This window comes from Epinephelus fuscoguttatus, linkage group LG16, assembly GCF_011397635.1.
Source record: "Epinephelus fuscoguttatus linkage group LG16, E.fuscoguttatus.final_Chr_v1".
NCBI classification, from domain to species: Eukaryota; Metazoa; Chordata; class Actinopteri; order Perciformes; family Serranidae; genus Epinephelus; species Epinephelus fuscoguttatus.
Window position 1 is genome coordinate 37,403,775 of NC_064767.1, and position 21,178 is coordinate 37,424,952.

At 40.1% G+C, this 21,178-nt stretch overlaps 1 protein-coding gene across 1 annotated transcript in view; it reads left to right on the forward strand.

The window, feature by feature from the left end:
• Nucleotides 1–1,411: 1,411 nt before the first annotated feature.
• Nucleotides 1,412–21,178, forward strand: part of slc2a15a (solute carrier family 2 member 15a) — a 60,473-nt gene continuing 40,706 nt past the window's right edge. Inside the window, exons 1-3 of the mRNA XM_049601217.1 lie at nucleotides 1,412–2,058; nucleotides 8,293–8,391; nucleotides 18,353–18,513. Coding sequence (XP_049457174.1) covers nucleotides 2,017–2,058; nucleotides 8,293–8,391; nucleotides 18,353–18,513 — 302 coding nt within the window. The 5' untranslated portion in view covers nucleotides 1,412–2,016. The remainder of the gene's footprint in view (nucleotides 2,059–8,292; nucleotides 8,392–18,352; nucleotides 18,514–21,178) is intronic.

The following is a 21,178-nucleotide window of genomic DNA, read 5'->3' on the forward strand; positions in this document are numbered from 1 at the left end:
GGAGGTAAAGTCATAGGATTAAAAAATGTGTAATGCTAGGCGGGTGATTTGCACCCAGTGATAAGTCACAGAGAAAAATGGTTTTGCTTTTGCAAACTGCAACCAAAATGATAAATGTTTGGTTGTGAAATAAGCATTCTGATTCTTTACTTAAAGGACAAATTCGGTATTTTTCAACCTGGGCTCTATTTCCCCATGTGTATGTGTGTGTATGATTCATGGGTACCACCAGTATGTCTCCGTCCGACAAAGGCAGCCTATGAAAGCTGTAACTTACGGGGTGTTGCGCGACATCCTGTTCTTGCATTCGGGAAAAAGACCCGTTTATTTGAGCACTCCAAAAACTCCGGTAACACTCCAGGGGGTAGCACGTAAAAAACTCCATCCTCTGACTCTTCTCGCGTAACATACACTTCACACACACATACTCACTTACAGTACCCAGCGGGGACCTCTCTGCTCCAACACTGACTGACAGCTGACTCCACTCATTCACACTCACCACTGCCCCAGGGCCGCTACAATATGCTATCTACAGAGATAGCACTGGCGATCTGAACCGGTCAGTGGCGAAAAAAAGCACTTTTATACAGGACACATTTGCCCCCATTACCGTTTTAGCTCGTTTCGCACCTCAATACTGAACCAATTTTAGAACGAGTGGTACCTATGAATCATACGCACACATACACATGGGGAAATAGAGCCCAGGTTGAAAAATACCGAAGTTGTCCTTTAGGTAAAAATAGCAATAGCAGTTTAAAAAGTTTACTTCAAGGACCAAAGCATGTTTTATTATGTACACATCACATATACTTAGCATATTTACAGAGCAGACCATTCTGGTGTTTTTTAGATTTTTAGATGTATTTTTCTAAACAACCATTAGTTAACATTCATAAGTGTATTATATAAATCTCTCCGCTCCCTCTGTTTCTTACTTTATCCTTCTCTAATCTCCTCTATTCACCTTTCCCTTTTAGTGCCCCACTTCTTTACTTCTGGTATATTTGCCTCTCTTCTCCTTTCTCATTCTTCACACCTCACATTCTCTCTTTTTGCTTTCCTTTTCTCTTCCCTCTTTGCACCCATCTGCTCTCCTCCTCTCCCCTGTTTTCTCCATTACTTTCTTTTTCCTTCCTCTCTTGCTTTTATTTCATCTTCCTCCTTTTCCTTCCTTTTAGCTCCTTTTCCTCTCCTCTCCCCCATCTTTATCTCCTCTCTTCACTTATCTGTCTTCCTTTTTCTGCTCCCCTCTTGCTGTTGTTTCCTCCTCCTCTCCTTGCATTACATTTATTTAGTGAATTCCCTCCCCTTCTCTTATTTCCTTATTTCCTTCTGGTTTCATTGTCTCCTCCCCCCTATTCATTTCCTCCTGTGTTCTTCTTTCCCCTCCTCTCCTTGTTTTTTCCTCTCTGTTTATTTCCTCTCTCCTTCTATTGTTTCCTTCCTTTCATTTGTGTCCTTCTCTCCTTTCCTTGTTCCCTCCACTATTTTCTTCATTTGTTTTCTCATTTCCTCTCCTTGTTTCCCTGTCTACTCTCCTGTCTTCTGCTCTCCTCTCCTCTGTTTGTTTCCCCTCCTCTCTCATTTTCTTCTTTCTTCTTCTCTAGTTTCCCCTCTCCTCCTGTTTCCTCATCTCCTCTCATTTCCTCCTCTCTATTTTGTTTCCTCTTTTTCTGTCCTCTCTTTGCCTCTCTTCTTGTTTCCTCCACTCCTTGCCTCCTCTTCTGTCTCTCTTTTTGTAAATTCACTTAAAGTTAATTGCTTCCAACAGGCTTTTCTCTCAGTCTGTCACGCTGCTCTCTGTCATGTGATGACACTGTGTTGGTCTTGTTATCGGGGGCTGTGGATTGCTGCAGGGTGGAGAGGCCCATTGCACATGAACTGGGCTGATGACTTAATCGCGTGTACACTGTGTGTTCACGCTTGCTACTACAGCCATGAGATCCTCTGCAGTGTAAAGAGAGACCCTTCTGCTGGTTGCTGTTTGGGACTGGATAACAGATCTCCCAAATGGCCGAGGAGGTTTTAATTCCGTCGGGGAAAATCACATCGGTAAGTTCAGACTGACTGCATAAATCAGGTCAAATCTAAAGCCAGGGCCGTCAGCTGACTGATCCCCTATTGTTCTCGACACAGAGTCCCAGCAGCTAATAGCATTTACTACCTACTTTCAAACTTTAACATTCCATTGGGATATAGAAGATCAGTAGCTGCAAGTCTGTAAGATCTTAGATCATCAGACCTTACAATCATCAAATCTGTGATGATAAATAAAACCTATTCTAAAAGCAATTACTTCGATTTTATTTAAAAAAAAAAAAAAAACTTGGAGCAACATTCTTTGGATCGTTTTTGTTCTTGGGTGAACTCAGTAATATCTTGAGTGGGGCAAATTAAATAATATGAAGTAAACTGTACAGTTTTAGTCCAGTTTACATGAAAACGCACTTGGCCAGCTCCAAGTCAACATATGAATGACATCAGACAATCTTCAATATTTTGACCACTTCTTCTGCGTATTGTGTCATATCTACTTTGAATAAGTAGCACTGACAAATTGTACATTTTTAAAATTATGAATTAGTTGGATAAAGAGTTAACATTTTTTTTTTCAATCCCTTAGTTCATTGGCTAATCTTCCAAGAGTCCTCCAGTCTTCTCTGGTATTTTTCTTTGTGATGTTCTACTTGTAGTAACGTCTTAATTGTATATATTTATACAGATCTTGCTTTACTAATGATGATGTCTCTCAAAGTTTTAAAACACAATTTCATCTTTCTGCATAATGCCTGATAAAGAAAGATGTTAAAACTTTTTTTAATCCAAAATTTATCATAGATTTTTTACTCACTCAGAATTTAATGTCTTAATTTGTCCTTTTATTACTGCTCTCTACATTCTCAAAACTGATACCCATTGGTTTTCCAGTCTATCTATGTAGGGGAGACTGGGGTAAGTTGAGCCAAAGGGTAAGTTGAGCCACCCCTTGTTGCTCGGAAACCGTAAATAAAATTGAGCATGTGACCAAATATTTAGGAGGAAGGCATCATTTTATGGAGTCTGTGAAGTTAAGAACCACATGGGTTAAGTGGTTAGAGATTTATGTCCAAAAAAGCATTTTTCACTCATGAAAGTGAACTTAGTCTATCATAAGTTTCATGGGGATTGTGTTTAGACCAAAATAGATCATTTTTAATTTGTTTTATATATCAATTGTGGTATCTATTAACTACAAAATTAGGTAGTACAGCTAGCATGAAAGTGCACCATTTTAGCTGTGGGGGCTAATAAAGTCAATATGGTAGCTATGGGGTAAGTTGAGCAATTTGAACAGGGGTAAGTTGAGCCGTAAGTTTCTGAGAAGAGGCAAAGCTGGATATGGTAAACCAAGCTTTACTTTCAAGGAGAAAGATGAGGGATTCTTCCCAAGAAGCGATGTAATCGCAAAACTCCCCAAACCTGAGTCCCAGCAGTTTGTATTCCCCTGCAACCTGGACAGGTGGGATACTGAGTAAAGGGGCAGGTGGGATATGGTTGGAAGGAGGGAGGGTGGTGGATGGAATGAGAGTAAGATAGAGGGAGGAGTTTAAAGAGGATGAAGGAGGCCCTCCTGTCAGCAAGGACACCAAACTAGGATTCACGTTTATGGATTTAGTTCAGTGTTTTCTTTCCAAAAACACAGCTGTTAAGGTTCTCTTCCTAAGCGCCCTTTAAGGCATTCTCAGGCCTGTGTTAAAATGTTTTAAAGTTGTTATATGCAATTATAATTTAAAAAAAAGATTTGTACCTGTTGAATTGTGTATTATAAATAAAAAAAAAAAACATGGATTTGAAGAAGCGTCTTATTTAATTCAGTACAGACTGTATAACTGGAATATCTTAACCCAGGGAGGGAGGGAGGGAGGGAGAGAGAGGGAGGAGAGAAAGTGAAGTGTGGGGGGGGGTTGGAGGGAGGGCGGGGGGAGGGAAGGAGGGAGATGGCTCAACTTACCCCACTCCTATGCTCAACTTACCCCAGACACGGGGTAAGTTGTGCCACGAGACCACTTTTTTTGGACATGCTATATTATCAAAACAGTTATGTTTACACTCATTCTGTTTGTTTGTAGGGATGCACAACATCATGAAATATATGCACATATGTTAGTTAGCCACAAAACTATAATAGCCTTGATGTAGTGATCCTGAATATGAAAAGTGGCTCATCTTACCCCGGTCTCCCCTTTGTATCTTTGTAGGTTTTTATCCATTAGTACACCCTCTATATGAGCATTACTGTAGATATCATTCTATAATCAATGTCTTCCCATTGTGCCTCTTACGATGGGTTACACCAACACAAAATAATGCTCTGATCCATGCTGGAATATAGTAATGTTTCAAAGATGGTAAACCCAGCCACCTTTCTTTTGGTAGTTGTAATGTGTTATATTGTACTTGAGGTCTTTTGCCTTGCCATATAAATCTTGATACCATTTTTTTATTCTGTGAATTGGTTTTGAGTAATTGTGCTAGGGAGGGTTTGGAAAAGAAATATAAAAATCTTGGTTGAACATTGGTTTTAACTCTTTAAATTCCTGAACTGAAAATTAAAATGGTATGAGATTCCACATTGCAAGATCTTTGATTTTACAGTACAGAGGGTCATATTTTTTATACATTCTTTCTAGAAATAGTTGCAAAAATAACAGGGGACAAGGTGCAGCCTTGTTTTACACTACTCTTTCTAATGTGAGGTTTGGATGAATTACCATTTATTTTGTTTCTTGCTGTGGGGTGTCATGGATAGCTTTTATAGTGTTTATCACCACTTCATTTATACCAAATTATTTAAAATTTTGCCATTGTCAACTGACAGATACAAAAGCCTTTTCTGTGTTTCATCCTAGTATTATTACTTTTTATACCCCTGTGCCAGCGACAGCCGTGGCCGCGGCAGGCATTATGTTATCTGGTTGTACATCTCATTGTTGCGAACATGATATCAGGTAGCAAACATCCACTTGGACTCAGGTCAAAGGTCACTGTTACCTTGTCTGTCTCATTCTTATGAATGTGATATCCCAGGAACACCTTGAGGGAATTTCTTAAAATTTGGCACAAACGTCTACTCAACGATAAATTGATTGGATTTTGGCAATAATAAGTCAAACGTCAATGTCACTGTGACTTTGTCTGTCTCATTCATAAAAGCAATATCTCAAGAACACCTTGAGAGGTTTTTTTTTTTTCAGATTTGACACAAACATTTGCTTGATCTCAACCATAAACTGATTAGATTTTGGTGGTCATGGGTCAATATCACCGTGACCTTGCGTCCATCCCACTCCACTTGGACTCAGGAATGAACTGATTAGCATTTAGTGGTCAAAGGTCAAAGTCACTGTGCTCACAAAGCTATAATACACTTTTCTGGTCATTATTCAGTGTCATATCTCAGGAACAGAAGGGGAGACATCAGATATCAGATACTGAATTGAAGACACTAATCTTGGGTGTCCACCTTGAAACTGTGCTGATTGTATAGATCTTCTGTCCTGCTGGGGGGAAGATGTTTGTGAAGCATACATGTTGTCACAGGCATGGATGTTAACAACCACAAGGTGGTAATTTTAGTTCCTTATGTTGTTAATAAAGAATAAAGTGTAGAGTGCATCTTATATTATCTTGTGTTTGATGCATGTGTATAAATCCTGTCTGTTTGCTGTGAAATAAACAAGGGAGGATTTTTTCTCCTTCCTCCTAGCCATTATAGATGTGCATATATGGTAGTCAACATACGTATAGGATCAGGCCTATATGACCCACATTAAATCTTATCTTATCCCCCCTTTAGGTAACATTGACATTTTAAAATTAAGCTGGATATATTTCTCTTGACCAGATAATGGTTACACTGTTGGGAAAAGGTTCTGTCTTTGTCTCTCTGCTCCCTCACAATTGTCAGCCAACCATGCCATTTGGTTTGCGTGAGGAATGCAGTGAGGAATGTGAACAATGCAAACAAGACATTTTTTAAGAGCAAATTAAGAGCTTCATGTCAAATTAAGACTTCCACTGTTTAAGAACAACACACATATTTTCTGTTAAAGGTATACTAAGCACTATTTTTTGGTTACTGTTTGAAAACACAACATCCAGCTTGACCCATCCTTCTTACACTGCTTGTAGGTCAATGTATCCTCATAGAACTGTTTGTTTGATATCCTACGAAAAATGTACACCAGAGAGTTCATATATCCTATGAATTAGTGCCCCACAAATGTCGTTGTGCACTTAACTTTAAGTTACATAATAAGTCACTGACCTTAATTTTAGGAAAAGAAACATGTTGAGGACATAACTTAAAATGTCTCAAAGTTCAGTTAAAGTTCACGCCTCTCCTGGGGAAAGTCCCAGTCTGTAGTTTTGTGACCCATCCACCACCACAGCCTACCTCCACTGGACCACTCGGGGCTGCTTCCTTGTTTACTCCCATCAGTGCATTGTGCACTGCAGCCTCCCAAACTAAGTGGTTTATGCACCAATTACTGACTCATAAATGTGTGGGGTAATTATTAATTTGGGGGCATTCCTTTTCATAGGAAAACATACAAACAGTTTATGAGAAGCGCCTTTGTAGGTACATTTGTTGTAAGCCTCTGATAGCTAACTAAGCTATTACCTACCTGTCCAACACAAAACAGGCCAACTCCACATCTCTCTTCTTCCCCATTCTCTTTTTCAGTGCTCGCACTTGCATTTTTGAAAAAAAGCTTTGTAGGCTTTGCGTTTCACCTTGCTATATTTTGCTTCTTTTTTTTTTTTTAGTCCGGTCCCTACCATTTCATAAAGTTCTGACCTCACCTGCGCATGCTGCTTTTGGCTTAGGGCTACTCGCCCATAAACCAACTGTACTGCTGTACAGATTGTAAAGTCCCCTGGAATAAATTTGTGATTTGTGATATTGGGCTATAGACGAATTTGGCGAGCAATTTGTGTATGCCGCCATCTTGCGGTGGCGCCATTGCTGCGGTGACATGTGTCAGTCATCAATTCATTATGCTGTCATTGTGAACTGACTCTCTACAATGACAGCATCACGACTAGCTGGATTGATGACGTTAGACGGTGGCCTCCGGTAACTGATGAAGTTATCTTAAATAAGTACCGATGTTAATATAGAAATTAATCATTTGGTCTCTGATTGAGGGTCAAAATTACCTGAGCTCCGGATGGGTTGGGCAAATTTTACACCACCTTTTAAACGACCATCATATCATATTGAAGGCGATCGCCTTCAATATGATGTGATGGTCACGTAGCCTGTCCATAATGATTAAATGTCAGGCTGCTAGCTTGCTAACGTCAGCACACATAACGTATGCTAACGTTATATTACACAGTGTTTCATAATACAGTCTGTTATCTCCCTATTAATCTAATCTTTCCTACTTATCGCTCAAACAAATTATTAATTTCTATATTAATATCAGGACTCATTTAAGATACCTTCATCAGTTACTGGAGGCCACTGTCTAACATCATCAATCCAGCTATTCATGATGCTGTCAATGTAGAGAGTCAGTTCACAATGACAGCATAATGAATTGATGACTGACACATGTCACCGCAGCAATGGCGCCGCCGCAAGATGGCAGCATACACAAATCGCTCGCCGAATTCGTCTATAGAAATAAAACTGAAGTGACTCACAACAATCAATGAAGCAATCATGCCCACTTCACACAGTGATTGGTGAGGTGTCTCACAAGCTCAGTTTTTTTTAACTACATCTGTCACTTTTAATGTGAACATCTGAATGCAGCACCATAAATGGCTTCCAGGAAGGACTGTCTGAAAGTGCGCTTTTAGACATGGCCGGTCAACATTTTTTACAAACTACTTTGTTTCAAGCATACCCCGCCCTTGAAGGTTCAACCAACCTTATGCCTCTTGTATTAACATATTTAATGTGTAATTGTAACATCAATCATTGACACTTCAGTTCCCTCTCCAGACATGTTTTAAAGTAGGCCTACACAAAATACTGATGTAAATTTTAACATGGTTTTCCCACATAAAAATAAAAAAAGCCCTAGCGCTTCTAGGGCTAGACTCATGACTGGCTGACTGGTGAAAGAGCTTATTGTGCTCAGTAAACATCTTCTTTCTCTGTCTGAAGTCTACCATCTCCTGGCACCACCTGAGTGGTTAGGAAAGTTGATCAAATGTTTTTATTCCTAATCCTAGTTTCTCTGTATCAAATTTGCAAACACATCTGTCTCTCTCTCCTGCTGTTTGCAGCAACTGACCGGCTCTTTGTTGGCGGTGGCGTTCCTTACCTCCTTTGGTAGCTCCATGCTTTATGGCTACAATCTGGCAGTGGTCAACTCCCCTGCTGTGGTAAGATCCATGCTTACACATGCACGCGCGCGCGCACACACACACACACACACACACACACAGACCCAGACCCAGAACTGTATTAACAACCTGCCACAGTGCAAACTGCACAGGGCCCCAAAGGACCCACAGTACCTGTGTGATAAGTGATTTTTAGCTTATTTATTTCTTGCATTTGTCATTTTTTTGTTGTAATGGTTCATTTGTTGGTCTGTTCAACACTTTGCAGCAAGTTATTTAAACAACTGATTAGAGAGGATGAAGAGTTTGATTTACTTAAATTCATGATCACAGATCCTCATACAACAGTTTGTATGATATAGCCTAGAGTTATGTACTTTAACGGAAAGTTAACGTAATTCACATAAAGATACAGAAGTTAGGTTTAAGCAAGTGAAGTTATTGTGGTTAGATTTAGGAAAAGAAACACGGGGAGGACATACCTTAACATAACTCAAAGTTCATTAAAAGTTTACATGGACTTGAACACCCCAGACAGCACGCATACGTCTCGCCGACGTCGGCCTCAGATCATGTGTCGGCATTCTACTCCTAACGGCTGTTGATGCGTCTGAGAAGCATCGGCCCATAGCAGGGACATGGTTTGCCAGAGGGCGGGTTTATGTGCTCTATTTCAAAGTCGGAGATAGGTCGGCTGTGGATCGGCCCATCATCCAATTGGCGCCAACGGAACAAAGAGCCGGCGTTGAAGACGGAGGACACAGCCTCTCGTCGGTGTCAACTGGTCTTCAGGTAAGCCCACTTTAAGCTCACATAAAAATAGTTATTTTGTGAATATGACATTCAATAAAGTTGCTAGTTGCTAAGTCCCGACCGGGTCAATCAATCAATCAATCAATTTTATTTATAAAGCCCAATATCACAAATCACAATTTGCCTCACAGGGCTTTACAGCATACGACATCCCTCTGTCCTTAAGACCCTCACAGCGGATAAGGAAAAACTCCCCAAAAAACCCCTTTGACGGGGAAAAAAAACGGTAGAAACCTCAGGAAGAGCAACTGAGGAGGGATCCCTCTTCCAGGACGGACAGACGTGCAATAGATGTCGTACAGAACAGATCAGCATAATAAATTAACAGTAATCCATATGACACAGGGAGAGAGAGAGAGAGAGAGAGAGAGAGAGAGAGAGAGAGAGAGATATGCAGGTAATGACAGTAGCTTACAACAACATTGTGCTGGTGAAGGTCAGAAGAAGAAGAAGAAGAGGTCAGACACCGACTCCTAACAAGCTTGCTAGCTAGCTAGCGATTAGCAAACGCCATTGCTAGGTAGTTATAGGTCTTTCCAACACATGAACAATCCCCTTCTGGATAATAAATTAATGTTGAATTCGGGAAAGGGTCAGGTAACGTTATTTAGCGTTAGCTGTTAGGATCCGGCTTCGGTGTTTGTCCAGCTGCGGAGCTAGTGGTTAACCGGCAGCTGACGAAGGGAAGCGCTGGGTTTGTGCCTTTATTTAACATGGCCCGGTATAATAGTTTCTCATGGTTCGGTACTGGTTATGGGTTATTGTTGGTGTGTTCGTACTGGAAGTAAAGCTAATATCCGCCTCAGGGTGTGTTTTAGTGCACCGTCACTGGAAAGCGCAAGAGACTCCAGTTGTTTCTGTCATGACACTCCATTGTACAGTCCCCCCTCCCTTCTCTGTACATCTGTGCGTTCATGAAGTCGAATCCGAACAGAATCGTGACTCGCAATGTTTATTTGCCTAAAAGCTCCACTCTGCCTCCGCCTCTCCTCCAGAGCGGTCTGGAGTTCGGCAGCTATGTGCGATCAAGCTCGCACTGTGTGTGTGTGTGTTTTCTGGCTCCTATTTGCTACCAGCTGAGTACACCGGGTGCATTTATTAATTGGTTAACGATCACAAATCGCCATGAATTCAAGCATGTTATGAATTCACTTAATACAATAACTTTTGTCTCTACCATCTGAATGAGACACATAACACGCTGTCTGCCACCAGCTTTGTGTGGAAATAGTTCAGAATATAAAACAATGAAGATGCAAACTGTGCGCTGCGCTGGATGGATAAAATCCGCTGGATTTATGTTTGCTGCAACTTTTAGAATCTCAGATAAAATCCCAGGTGAAGCTCGGAGCTTAAAGATCACTGGATTTATACTTAATCCAAAACCTATCGGGATGAAATACTGCATGTGATGGATTTACCATGAGCTGGCTGTGGCACAAAGTGAACCTCACTGAAGAAAGACGCCAAATTCTCCAGGGAATGCATACAATTTTATTTTATGTTCATAATAATGTTGATTAATATTGAAATGGTGATCTTCTTCCTCAATAATAATTATTAATATCAGCAGAAAATACACTAAAGTGTTGAGGTTGGGAACATACATACATACATCGGGATAGAGCGCCTCTGTTTCCAGGATAGAAAATGTAATTTTCAGGAAAATATTAATCCACACACCTCCAAAAGGCTATTTATGGACTCTGTCAAACTACGAAGTACTAAATTGTGCAAAAATAACTACAGAAAATAACCATAAAACAGTACCGAACAAACAAACCAATGAACATAGTCGGGATCAGCACCTTGGACAGCGCATTAGCACCTTGGAAAGTACCGCGTCATGAGTCTAATAGATATGGTGGAAATCTAACTTTACAGACTAACTTTAAAAGATGTCACCATTATTATTCTAATGAGCTATGTGTCTGTGGATATTAATTGAATAAAATACTGAAATATTAATGAGAGTTTTTTTGATATTTATTTTAGGTAAATTAATTATTTTATTAATCAAATGATTAAAAATAATCCTCCGATTAGTTGATCAAATAATTAAAAAAAATCATAAGGTGCAGCCCTATTCATGTGGTTCTTTGATCTTCTGAGTGGCTCCCTGTGGCTTTGACAAAAAATTATATGGAAATGACAAACACTGTCCACTTCCACCATCCTCAGGCTGTCAAACTGCCATCCTGTCCTGCCAGTGAGGTGTGTGGATTCCTGGGAAATGTAATCAAGACCATTTCCGAAAATGTTTTATTTATTTATCTTTTTAAACACAGAACACATTAAAATATATTCAGAAAAAAATGTAGGGCAACAGTTTACTGTCATAAAACATGCAGCAGATATGTGTGTGCGTGTTGTGCGCCGGTAAAACACAACACAGACTATTAATTAACACAAAGCGCATATTCTAATTGACTGATCTTACTACTATTTATTGCTTTGTTATTATGCGAGGCTCGCTCTGTCAGCCTCGGCTCGCACCAGCAGAGGAACCGCAGAATACAGGAGTGTGGATTAGTAAAGTGTCCTTTAAACATATTTTCTATCAGCAATTAAGTGTAAATATGTTAACGGCGTGCACGTGTGTGTCTCGCACACAGCTGAGGCGCACACACATCACAATCGCAAAACACCTTCATATATGTTGAACAGTCGTGTGCGCGCGTCTTTAAACTTAATCTCACTAATAAGGAAAAAATGAATCATTATTAGAATTGTAAAGCCCGATAAATCTCTAAGTGCACACAGGATGGAATCACAGCTGTCAGATCGTCTTACACAGATCAGCCAGCATGACAACTGGAACAGCTGTAGTGTTTGTGTCTGTGTGTTTATCGGGATCCAGAAAAAACAAGGATTAAACAATTATGATTTCTAACATACAAAAGATGTTATATCCGACCCCATGAGACTGGCACAACCCGGGGAGAAAAAGGTCTGTGTGCTTCTGTCAGAGCTGGTTGGATATACCAGAGCGTAATTTTGTGCACTTTCTCTGTTTCCTCCACCCACAGTAGTGTTTGCGGGACAGAGGAGCGAGGATGGGGACTTGTTATAAGGATGAGGAGCACGGACTGGACACGTAACTGCTCCTCAATCCACAGTGAACAACCCGGGCTCCCCTGCAGACTGCGTCTCCCAGCAATCCAGACCCTGCTGCCTGTGTTCGTCTCCCGACCTGCCATATGTTTTCTGTTCTGTTTATCCTTTTTGTGCTGGGGCTCTTTTGGATATGCTGCTGGAAATAAATTTATGATCACGAACTTGAATCGTACCTGTCTCTTTATTTTATCCACACACAATATTACAAAGCTATTTAGTGGTCAAGCATATTGTTTTTTTGTTATGATATTGCCATATTCCTATCACATTTTAAGTAAATACATGTTAATTTCGACTATGGATATGGAGATATTTATACTAATTGAATGATCCGACCTAAATAAAGGTTGTATAAAAGCTGTAGAGGGGCTGCGCTGAGCATCTTTGATTCATCGTCCAAACATCGTCTGGAGGGCATTTTTTACCAAATGCCGATGTCTCGGCGACGTCTTCCCAATGAGCAAACGCTCTCCATAATACGTATTGCTGATGCAACTTTATTCATTGTGCCGACGTCGGCGAGACGTATGCGTGCTGTCTGGGACCTGTCTCCTGGGGAATGTCCTGTGCATCCACTAACCTAACCTCCCTCCTAAGTGGGCCACTCAGGGCTTTTTTACTCCTGTCACTGCATGGGTTATGCACAAATTACTGGCTCAAAAAATTTTCATGAATGATTACATGAGATATGTATGATTTTGTGTGCATTACTTTTTGGAGGAAAACCTACAAGTAGTTTATAAGAACAGCTTGTCCAGATACAAGGCCTCAGTATACACAAAGTATAGCCTTTTTAAATATTTCTACAGAGGCATACAAATGTACAAACTCAGTGATTTCATTTTTACTACTCATAACTTTTCTCATGGTGTTCAGTGCAAAATACAAATAATAGACTTTTCTAAATTGATACATAAATCACATTAACTCATAAGCAGATCTTCATAAAAATAACATTAAGTAAAGAACATTACAACAAAGTAATGCTCATATCCATCTAATTACCATTTACTGGAAACACCAGTATGGTCATGATCACAAGGTGGATTTATCAGCACTTTAGCTGTTTTAATCATCCTAAAGTCAAATATCTGCTTTCATATAATTGTGTAGTTGGTTAGTTCGCTTTCACACCACAAACCACACCAGAGTTTGTCTGGAAACAGACCCACCTTTTCAGACAGTCTTGGTTAGATTGTTTGGTCTGTACCAGGGTTTGATTGACAGCTTTCACACCAACCCAAATGAACAGTATTAACCCAGCAAAGGGGAGTAAATTTGTTTTAACCCAACCAAACAGGTTAGGTATTGAAGCACCCTCAAAGCACCCTCCTGAGGTCTTTTCCATCAACATCAGGCTTTAAGAGCAAATCACATGCAGTAAAGATTCCAACTGAATAATGCCATGTGTATGCCAGTCTTCCTCCTGCAGTTGGTGGAAGTGATGCAGGCCCACCAACTAATGTCATCACGTGGTAAACTGATTAGGAGGCTGAGGTCAAAAACGAACTGGGGATTTGATTAGACAGAGAGCTGAAAGTGTGTGTAAAAAAGAGAAAGAAATAAAAAAAAGTTTGTTAGTACTGGTTTTGTGAGACCAGGACATGTTGGCCACATGATACACAAAGACAAGGTTTCCTCTCTCGTCAGGAAGGAATGCTCTCTGATTGACTTGAAGAGGTGGGATTAACCAAATCCTCTCTAATGCAGTCCCCTCTTATGAAAGTACTGGGTGGTGGCGGAACCTTGCCCTATAGGATCCTAAACATCAGGCAGGTGTCAGAGTTTTTCATTAGATTTTCCCAACTTGCATGTTGCAGTGATGGTGAGAATTGGGTTTTTTGTCTAGTACATTAGGAGCCTGCTTGTACACAGAGAGAACAGGCTTGAGTGCTGTAAATTTTGAGTTCAGCTTGTCATACAGTATGTTATGGTGGGGATGATCATTGAATTTATGTATAGTTATGCTGCTGTAGTTGTTAGCCAGATTGTATTTGGTTATTTGATTACTTTTTTTCACTTTTTTCTTAAAGGACAAAGTGGAAACAAGGTTTGGGTTAACCTTAACCCTATTTTGTATGTGAGACTACTTGGATGAGAACCCTAACCCAAGGCAGTTTGTCAGTTCATCTTACTACTTGGATGATCTCTTAAAGGGATAGTGCACCCAAAAATGAAAATTCAGCCATTATCTACTCACCCTCATGCTGAGGGAGGCTCTGGTAAAGTTTGAGTCCTCACTTCCCTTGCGGAGATTGGCGGGGGGAGCGGCTAGCACACCTAATGGCAGACGGCGCCCCAGACTAACAAAATTGAAATCACAAAATATCTCCAACATGCTCATCCATAGTGATCCAAGTGTCCTGAAGCCCCAACATAAAAAGTTGTTTGGAAAAATGTCATATGAACTCTGTTTTTAGCCTCACTGTAGCCTGTAGCTCTGACTGCTTCTCTGTGCTCTGCGCTCACAGGTGCGCGCTTGTGCGAGACCAGCGAAAGTAGAGTAGATAATGGCTGAATTTTCATTTTTGGGTGCACTATCCCTTTAAGCGTATTTGATTACTTTTTTCACTTGTTTCAAAAGTTTTACATGTGAGACCACTTGGATGATCTCCCCAGGTACATAGATTTTACAGATGACAGATGAGTGTGTCTTTGTTAAAAATATATAAACAGTCTTCTTAACAGCCATTTGGTTACAGTTAATGTTGCACTGAGTTTAGAAGCTGCTTGATCTTTAGTTTTGGATGGCAGCTGTGGCTCAGGAGGTAGAGCTGGTTGTCCACTAATGGATGATCAGCCGTTCAGTCCCCAGCTCCTCCAGTCTACATGTTTCAGTATCCTTCAGCAAGAAAATGAATCCCAAATCTCTTCTGATGGCTGTTCCATTGGAGCGTGAGTTTAAGCTGAGTAGTATGTGAATGGGTGAATATGACAACATGTAGTGTTAAAGCGCTTTGAGTGGTCAGAAGAAGAAAGGTGCTATATTATCCATTTACATAAATTCTGATGTCATCTCCATACAACTGAACTTCATACCCTGTGGCCTGTGCCCCTCTCTAGTGGCTCCCTGTGGCAGTGAAAAAAAAGTTTAATATTTCATCAACTAAAACATGTGGCATATGGGCTGCCACACCTCAACAGTGGTGGCTTGAGCTTCCCTAGCTAGAGTAGCTACAGATTCCCAATCCAAAATGGAAAAGTTGTGGAAAATAGAGAAATTAATGGTGCATATATAGATTTTTTTACTTTCACTGCCAACATTACAAATTTTAAATATCAAATAAATAAGGGTTAATGCCCGATGAGGTGTCCATTATCAGGAATTAATGGACGACGCGGAGGCGTGAACCGTCCGACGCGAAGTCCATTCATTCCTGATAATGTACACCTCGAAGGGCATTAACCCGCTTATACCATGGTCACTTACCAAATAAATGAATATTAAATCAATTATTTATGTTTTAATGTGTTTTACAGTTAAAATCATGAGTTTTTCACAAGCCACAGTTGAGCGGACTATTTAATCAAGTGCGGTAGGGAGCATTAGATAAAACTAGGATTTCCCCTAAGTTTTCAGATATTTCCCTCTTTGCTTCCCATGCCTCTCAGCTGTTGAATGGTGCTTTTCACAGGTCCATGTTAAAGTTTCCTCTGATGATTATCTCACCATTGCTCACTGCTTCATCTGGTTCACTCTGGTCATTCATTCATTCATTAGCATCGCTGTATTCATTTCATTCCACTCATAGTTGCATTTACTCATTGTCTTATCTGTTGTTAGATGTATTGCGTCTTGGTCTCCTGATTCAGGAGTTTAGAATAAATGTTTGTCTATAAAGTCGTTGTCTTGGTTTTCTGTAGGATTACATTCAGTCACTTTACGGGTGCAAAGATCCTGGCTATTTGAGCTCTATTTGAATTGACAATTGATAATTAATAATTTCCCCAAAGTGTGTTAAACATTCTTGTCTGATCAACAAGATGTGTGGTTTTATTAGTCTGACTATGAAATTATATTGCTGGACGAATAATTAAAGTGGTTATGTTCAATAATTCTTATTAATGTCACTTTTTCCTAATACTGAGCTAATCAAACCCTACAGTATTCATGGTGAAAAACGTAGGCACCTGAATAAACTGTTCATAATCGGCAGGACTTGTTGTCTGTGAGACCGTCACTGTGAAATACCAAACGGCAGGACTAGTTGTTGTCTGTGAGACCGTCACTGTGAAATACCAAATGGCAGGACTAGTTTATACGCGCCAGAGCGTTTGATTATTTATTTATTTGTCCCGGCAACATAATCTTGTGGCCCGGTAAAAGCCGGAGGACCGTCACTGTTAAAGAAACAAATGGTAATAATCCTATTGTGACTTTGCTGGAAGTTACTGTTGTTGAATGCGCATATGTTTGGTGTCAGGTGAATTCTCTGCACTAAAATGTTAATAGGCCTAAATAAGAGTTGGTCCATTCTTGTCCCACAAGACTCTGGGCTTGAGAGCAGCCACTCAACCTCCATGCTAAAGACTAGCATAGCTAACTAGTTTCTTTGTAGCCGTCCCAGCACGGTTGGAGTAGCATTATCCACGTATGTTCTAACTGCGTTGAACCCTTGCTGTTCGTTGAAACTAACATGCTGAATGATACATTAGTATAGTTGCGACTTGCTGATCCATCATTCTGCTCTACCCTTATTCTAAGCTGTTGATCTGAATCTGTTTGCAAAACCTTCTCTGCCCATGTGGTTGATCATAAGATCAAAGGTCCTGTAACTTAAAGCGACACATCCTTAAATAGAAGGTGTTTGTCTAAGGGCTTTGGCAAGTTAAAACACTCCTTTTCAGTGAAACTGAATACCCTAAAGTGACTGAACTGCTCCTGTCTATAGAGTTAGGTAAATATGTAATCATCTATTTCCCACTTCAAAGAAACCTTTTTAACTGGGAAGGATGTAGAATAATGACCTTGTAAACAAAGCCAAAAGAAAAATTTTAAAAGGACAAGCCCCGGCTACAAGCCCTGGAATATATGGTCCTCAGTTTGAGTGCAAATTTAAAATTTAAGTGACCAACTGTGACCAGATGCAAAGCAAGTGAAAAATGAGTGGAAGGAAAACTTACAGTTTGTAATAACAGAGTTTGCTAATTGCATGAAACGATGATTTTGTCCAGTCCGCAGTACTGGATTAAAGAATAAAAATGAAGGGCTAGAGCCACTTCTGACCTGCACCCAGTCAACAGCTAAGAGCATCCTAACTATCATGATAAGCCTGAACATATAGCACAGCCAAGTCTGTAGCTCCTTAGTTCTCAGGTCAAAATTTTGAAGGAAGGGGGGTGAAAAGCATCAACCCTGCACAGGGAAAAGTATGGTTGTTACCTGCCATGCTGTTTTTGCTGATCACCAGACCTGTACATCGCCCCGACGACCCGGAAGGCTGCGTCAGTGCGAAGGGGGGGATATGTAGGGTGATCAAGCCTGTTTATTTTGGATTTAAACTAATGGACTTTTACTCAGCATCCTGACATCAGAGAAGAATGGGTGACTAACCACTGGGTCACTTCAAAGATAGACCTTCACTCAACTGATAAGCTCTCAATAACCCCCACATCACCAGATGTGGCTGGAGAGTTTACGACATGTCACAAACTCTGAAAACGAACAAAGAGACAGACTCAGCCACATGGTCTGAAATGTGTTTCAAATGTAAATCACTGAATAAACTTAAGGGAAGAACATAACTTTATTATTTAACATGTTGATGTTGGTATTATCCAGGAAGAAGATTCAAGTTGAGATGCCACTCTGACACCATGATCCCTATGGTGCAGACATCTGTGTGTATGTTAATGTCATAACACCCACCTTTCCCTGCAGTTGTCTTTTCCTTAGGAGGACAGACAGAAATGCGGATTCCAGGAACCAACATGTGTTGATTGTAATTTTATGTCTATGTTTTATGATGAGATATATTTATATATATATAAATATATATATACACATATATATATATCTCATCTTCTGACCTTTCCTCAATTCTGTTTCTTCTGTCCCTTCAATTGTTAGTACATAAAAGACTTCTACAATAAGACAGCGCTGCGTCGCAATGGAACAGGCCTCAGTGGGGAGACCCTCACCCTTATGTACTCTCTCACTGTCTCTGTCTTCGCTATTGGTGGTCTGCTGGGCTCCCTCATCGTGGGCATACTGGTCTCTCGCTTCGGCAGGTAGGACGTTTGTTGTTGTTTTCATGGTTTATTCAGCAGAGTATTCTAAGTTCTAGACCAGTTTTACAACAGTTAGTGTTGGTTTCTTTTAACCATATCCAAAATCTTTCCTTCTACCTTACCACGTAGTTAGAGCCCTGATTTACTGATGTACAAAATAAACGTCCATTCAGAAATCCTAGCCATACACAAAAAATGCTGTGTTTCAGTGTTGTGAGTAATGAGGAGTATTGACTGATAACAATACTGGCAAGAGTATTGGTCAGTCATGTCTAACATTCCCAGGCAAAACTCTGCTCTACATTTACACTTTGAGTGAGAGGGAGGGAGAGAGCATGGCCTTATTACAGATGCAGCAGTTAAGTCTCTGCACCGGCTGAAAACCACTGACACATGGAAGCCGTTTTAGCCAGTCGACTCAATGCTCTGACAGGCAGGGATTTACAAATCACCATGATAAAAACATTAAATAGGAAACTAAAATGAGTTAAAAAGTTCAGTTGATTATATAACAATTACCCAGACTCACTACCACCTGTTACTCACAGTGCCCTGTAGGGAAAGAGATTCCATTATGTCATGGGATACAAAGTTAAAAAAAAAAAAAAAAAAAAAAAAAGCAAGAAGGTTTTTCCAGGGCATTTCTCAAAATGTGTATTTTGTTCACTGAATAATAAAAAATAATAATGCTGTTTGTTTTTTGTCTGACAGAAGTGTTTGCTGAACCTGCTGTGGTGGTTGTATCTTTAAATGGTCCATGTCAATCAAACCACAAGGAGCTTAGCTTTCTAATGATAGGCCATATGGGTTAACTACTTAAACACAGCAAATACAGCAGTTGTTTACTCATCATAATCATCAAATAAAACCTTACAAGGACTCGTTGATGGGACTCCGATTGTTAAGAGGTCCTAAATCATCCTTTTGAGAGTAAAGTGGAATGCAAACCTAAATTCAACAAATGTTGATATTGATAGAGATCATGACGATACCTCCTCAGACTGTTTCTATAGAGTAGAGTTTGACATCAAGGAGGGAATACTTGTAGTGTTGTAGTACTCGAGATCGGTCTTGGTCTCGAGACCGAGACCATTTTTTGATGGTCTTGGTCTCATCTCGGAATCGAGGGCATTTTTACTCGGTCTTGGACTGGGCGGACTCAGGTTTTTTGAACGAGACTGGACGAGACCACCACTGATGCTTTTTGTCCATGCTTTACTGATAAGAGTGAAAAAGACCATCTCAAAAACAGCTAATAACTTCAAATCATTAGTAGCATAAAGATTTCCCCCAGCTGCAGCTGCTACCTGCCCGGTGCCAGTGTGAGTGACTGACACGCCCCCTGCACACAGAGGATGGAGACGGCAGGAGGAGAGGCTGTGTGAACTCTAAGATTTGTTTCATTGTGCTCTGCAACAACAGACCAGAATGTTGTTTTTGTTGTTATATTTATTTAACCCTATGGGCCCGAACGACGCATAGTGCGTCCAAATTCACACCTGTTCTTCTCTGTGGATTTTCTCCGCGACCGTCATAGCGAGAAGCCACGCATATCAGGTGAAACAGCGGAATCATAGCTTTCCGACAAGACCAAGCACTTGTCGGTAGTCCAATGTTTTCACAGCGAAAAAAAAATGATAAAGTTACACTAAAATTATGTATAACAGAGCTTTCATACAGCTTTGCAAACACAATACTCTTGGATGGATTACTCGCGAACGCAGGCTCACACAGAAATGCCACACATATCACATGAAAGCGCAGGACTAGAGCTTTCCAGGAATACCACACACATCATTGTGCTGTCATCCCATCACGCTATAAATACAGATCAAGTGTCTACAAATAAAAACCTGACGAATTTCTTTACAATCCATTATACAGATGTTTTTATCAGTCACTTCATACAGTGAGGAATATCGTATCTTACCACGTCTTAGGCTTGCGTGTGTTTCTCCCTGTCTATCCACATTTGTAGTCCGGCTTTCAAGATGCAAATATCTCCATATTGTCCAGCTGACACTCCATCAAACTTTGTATGGCAAGACCAGCGCACTTCACCTTTGCACACCCAGACAACTGCAGCCTAATTATGCGTGTTGACAGGGCCGTAGTCACCATATATATTGAGGGGGACATGCTCCCCCACCAATGCCCAAAATGTCCCCCCAATATATAACTGAAACTGAAAAACAAATATTATCTTGGAGGACATTATTGCATTTGGTTGACTATTTTTCTACTATCTTAGATGTAAATATTACATGTTTCTTTCAGATAAAACATATTTTTGACTTAGATGAGACTTAAAGACATAAATGAGTCAATGGAATTTCTTGCAATGATGAAAAAATACTGGCAATTATGTCCGCCTAGCACAAACCACATGTTTTGGACAACTGTGAAGTGACAGAATGTCAAGCATCATGGTTCTTATATTGCCTTATATTGACAGATTCCAGAGAGTCTCCCCTCTTCATATATGGCAGAATATGTCTTTTTCCAACTTACTATGGTGAGATACATGTAAAAATGTAAGAATTTAGTCACACAGATTTGTTTTTTTTTTCATTGATAAAATTAATTCATTAATTAATTATATTAATTAATTAAAAATTAATATAAAATACAGGCACATAGTAGGACATGCAATGATGGCAAATCT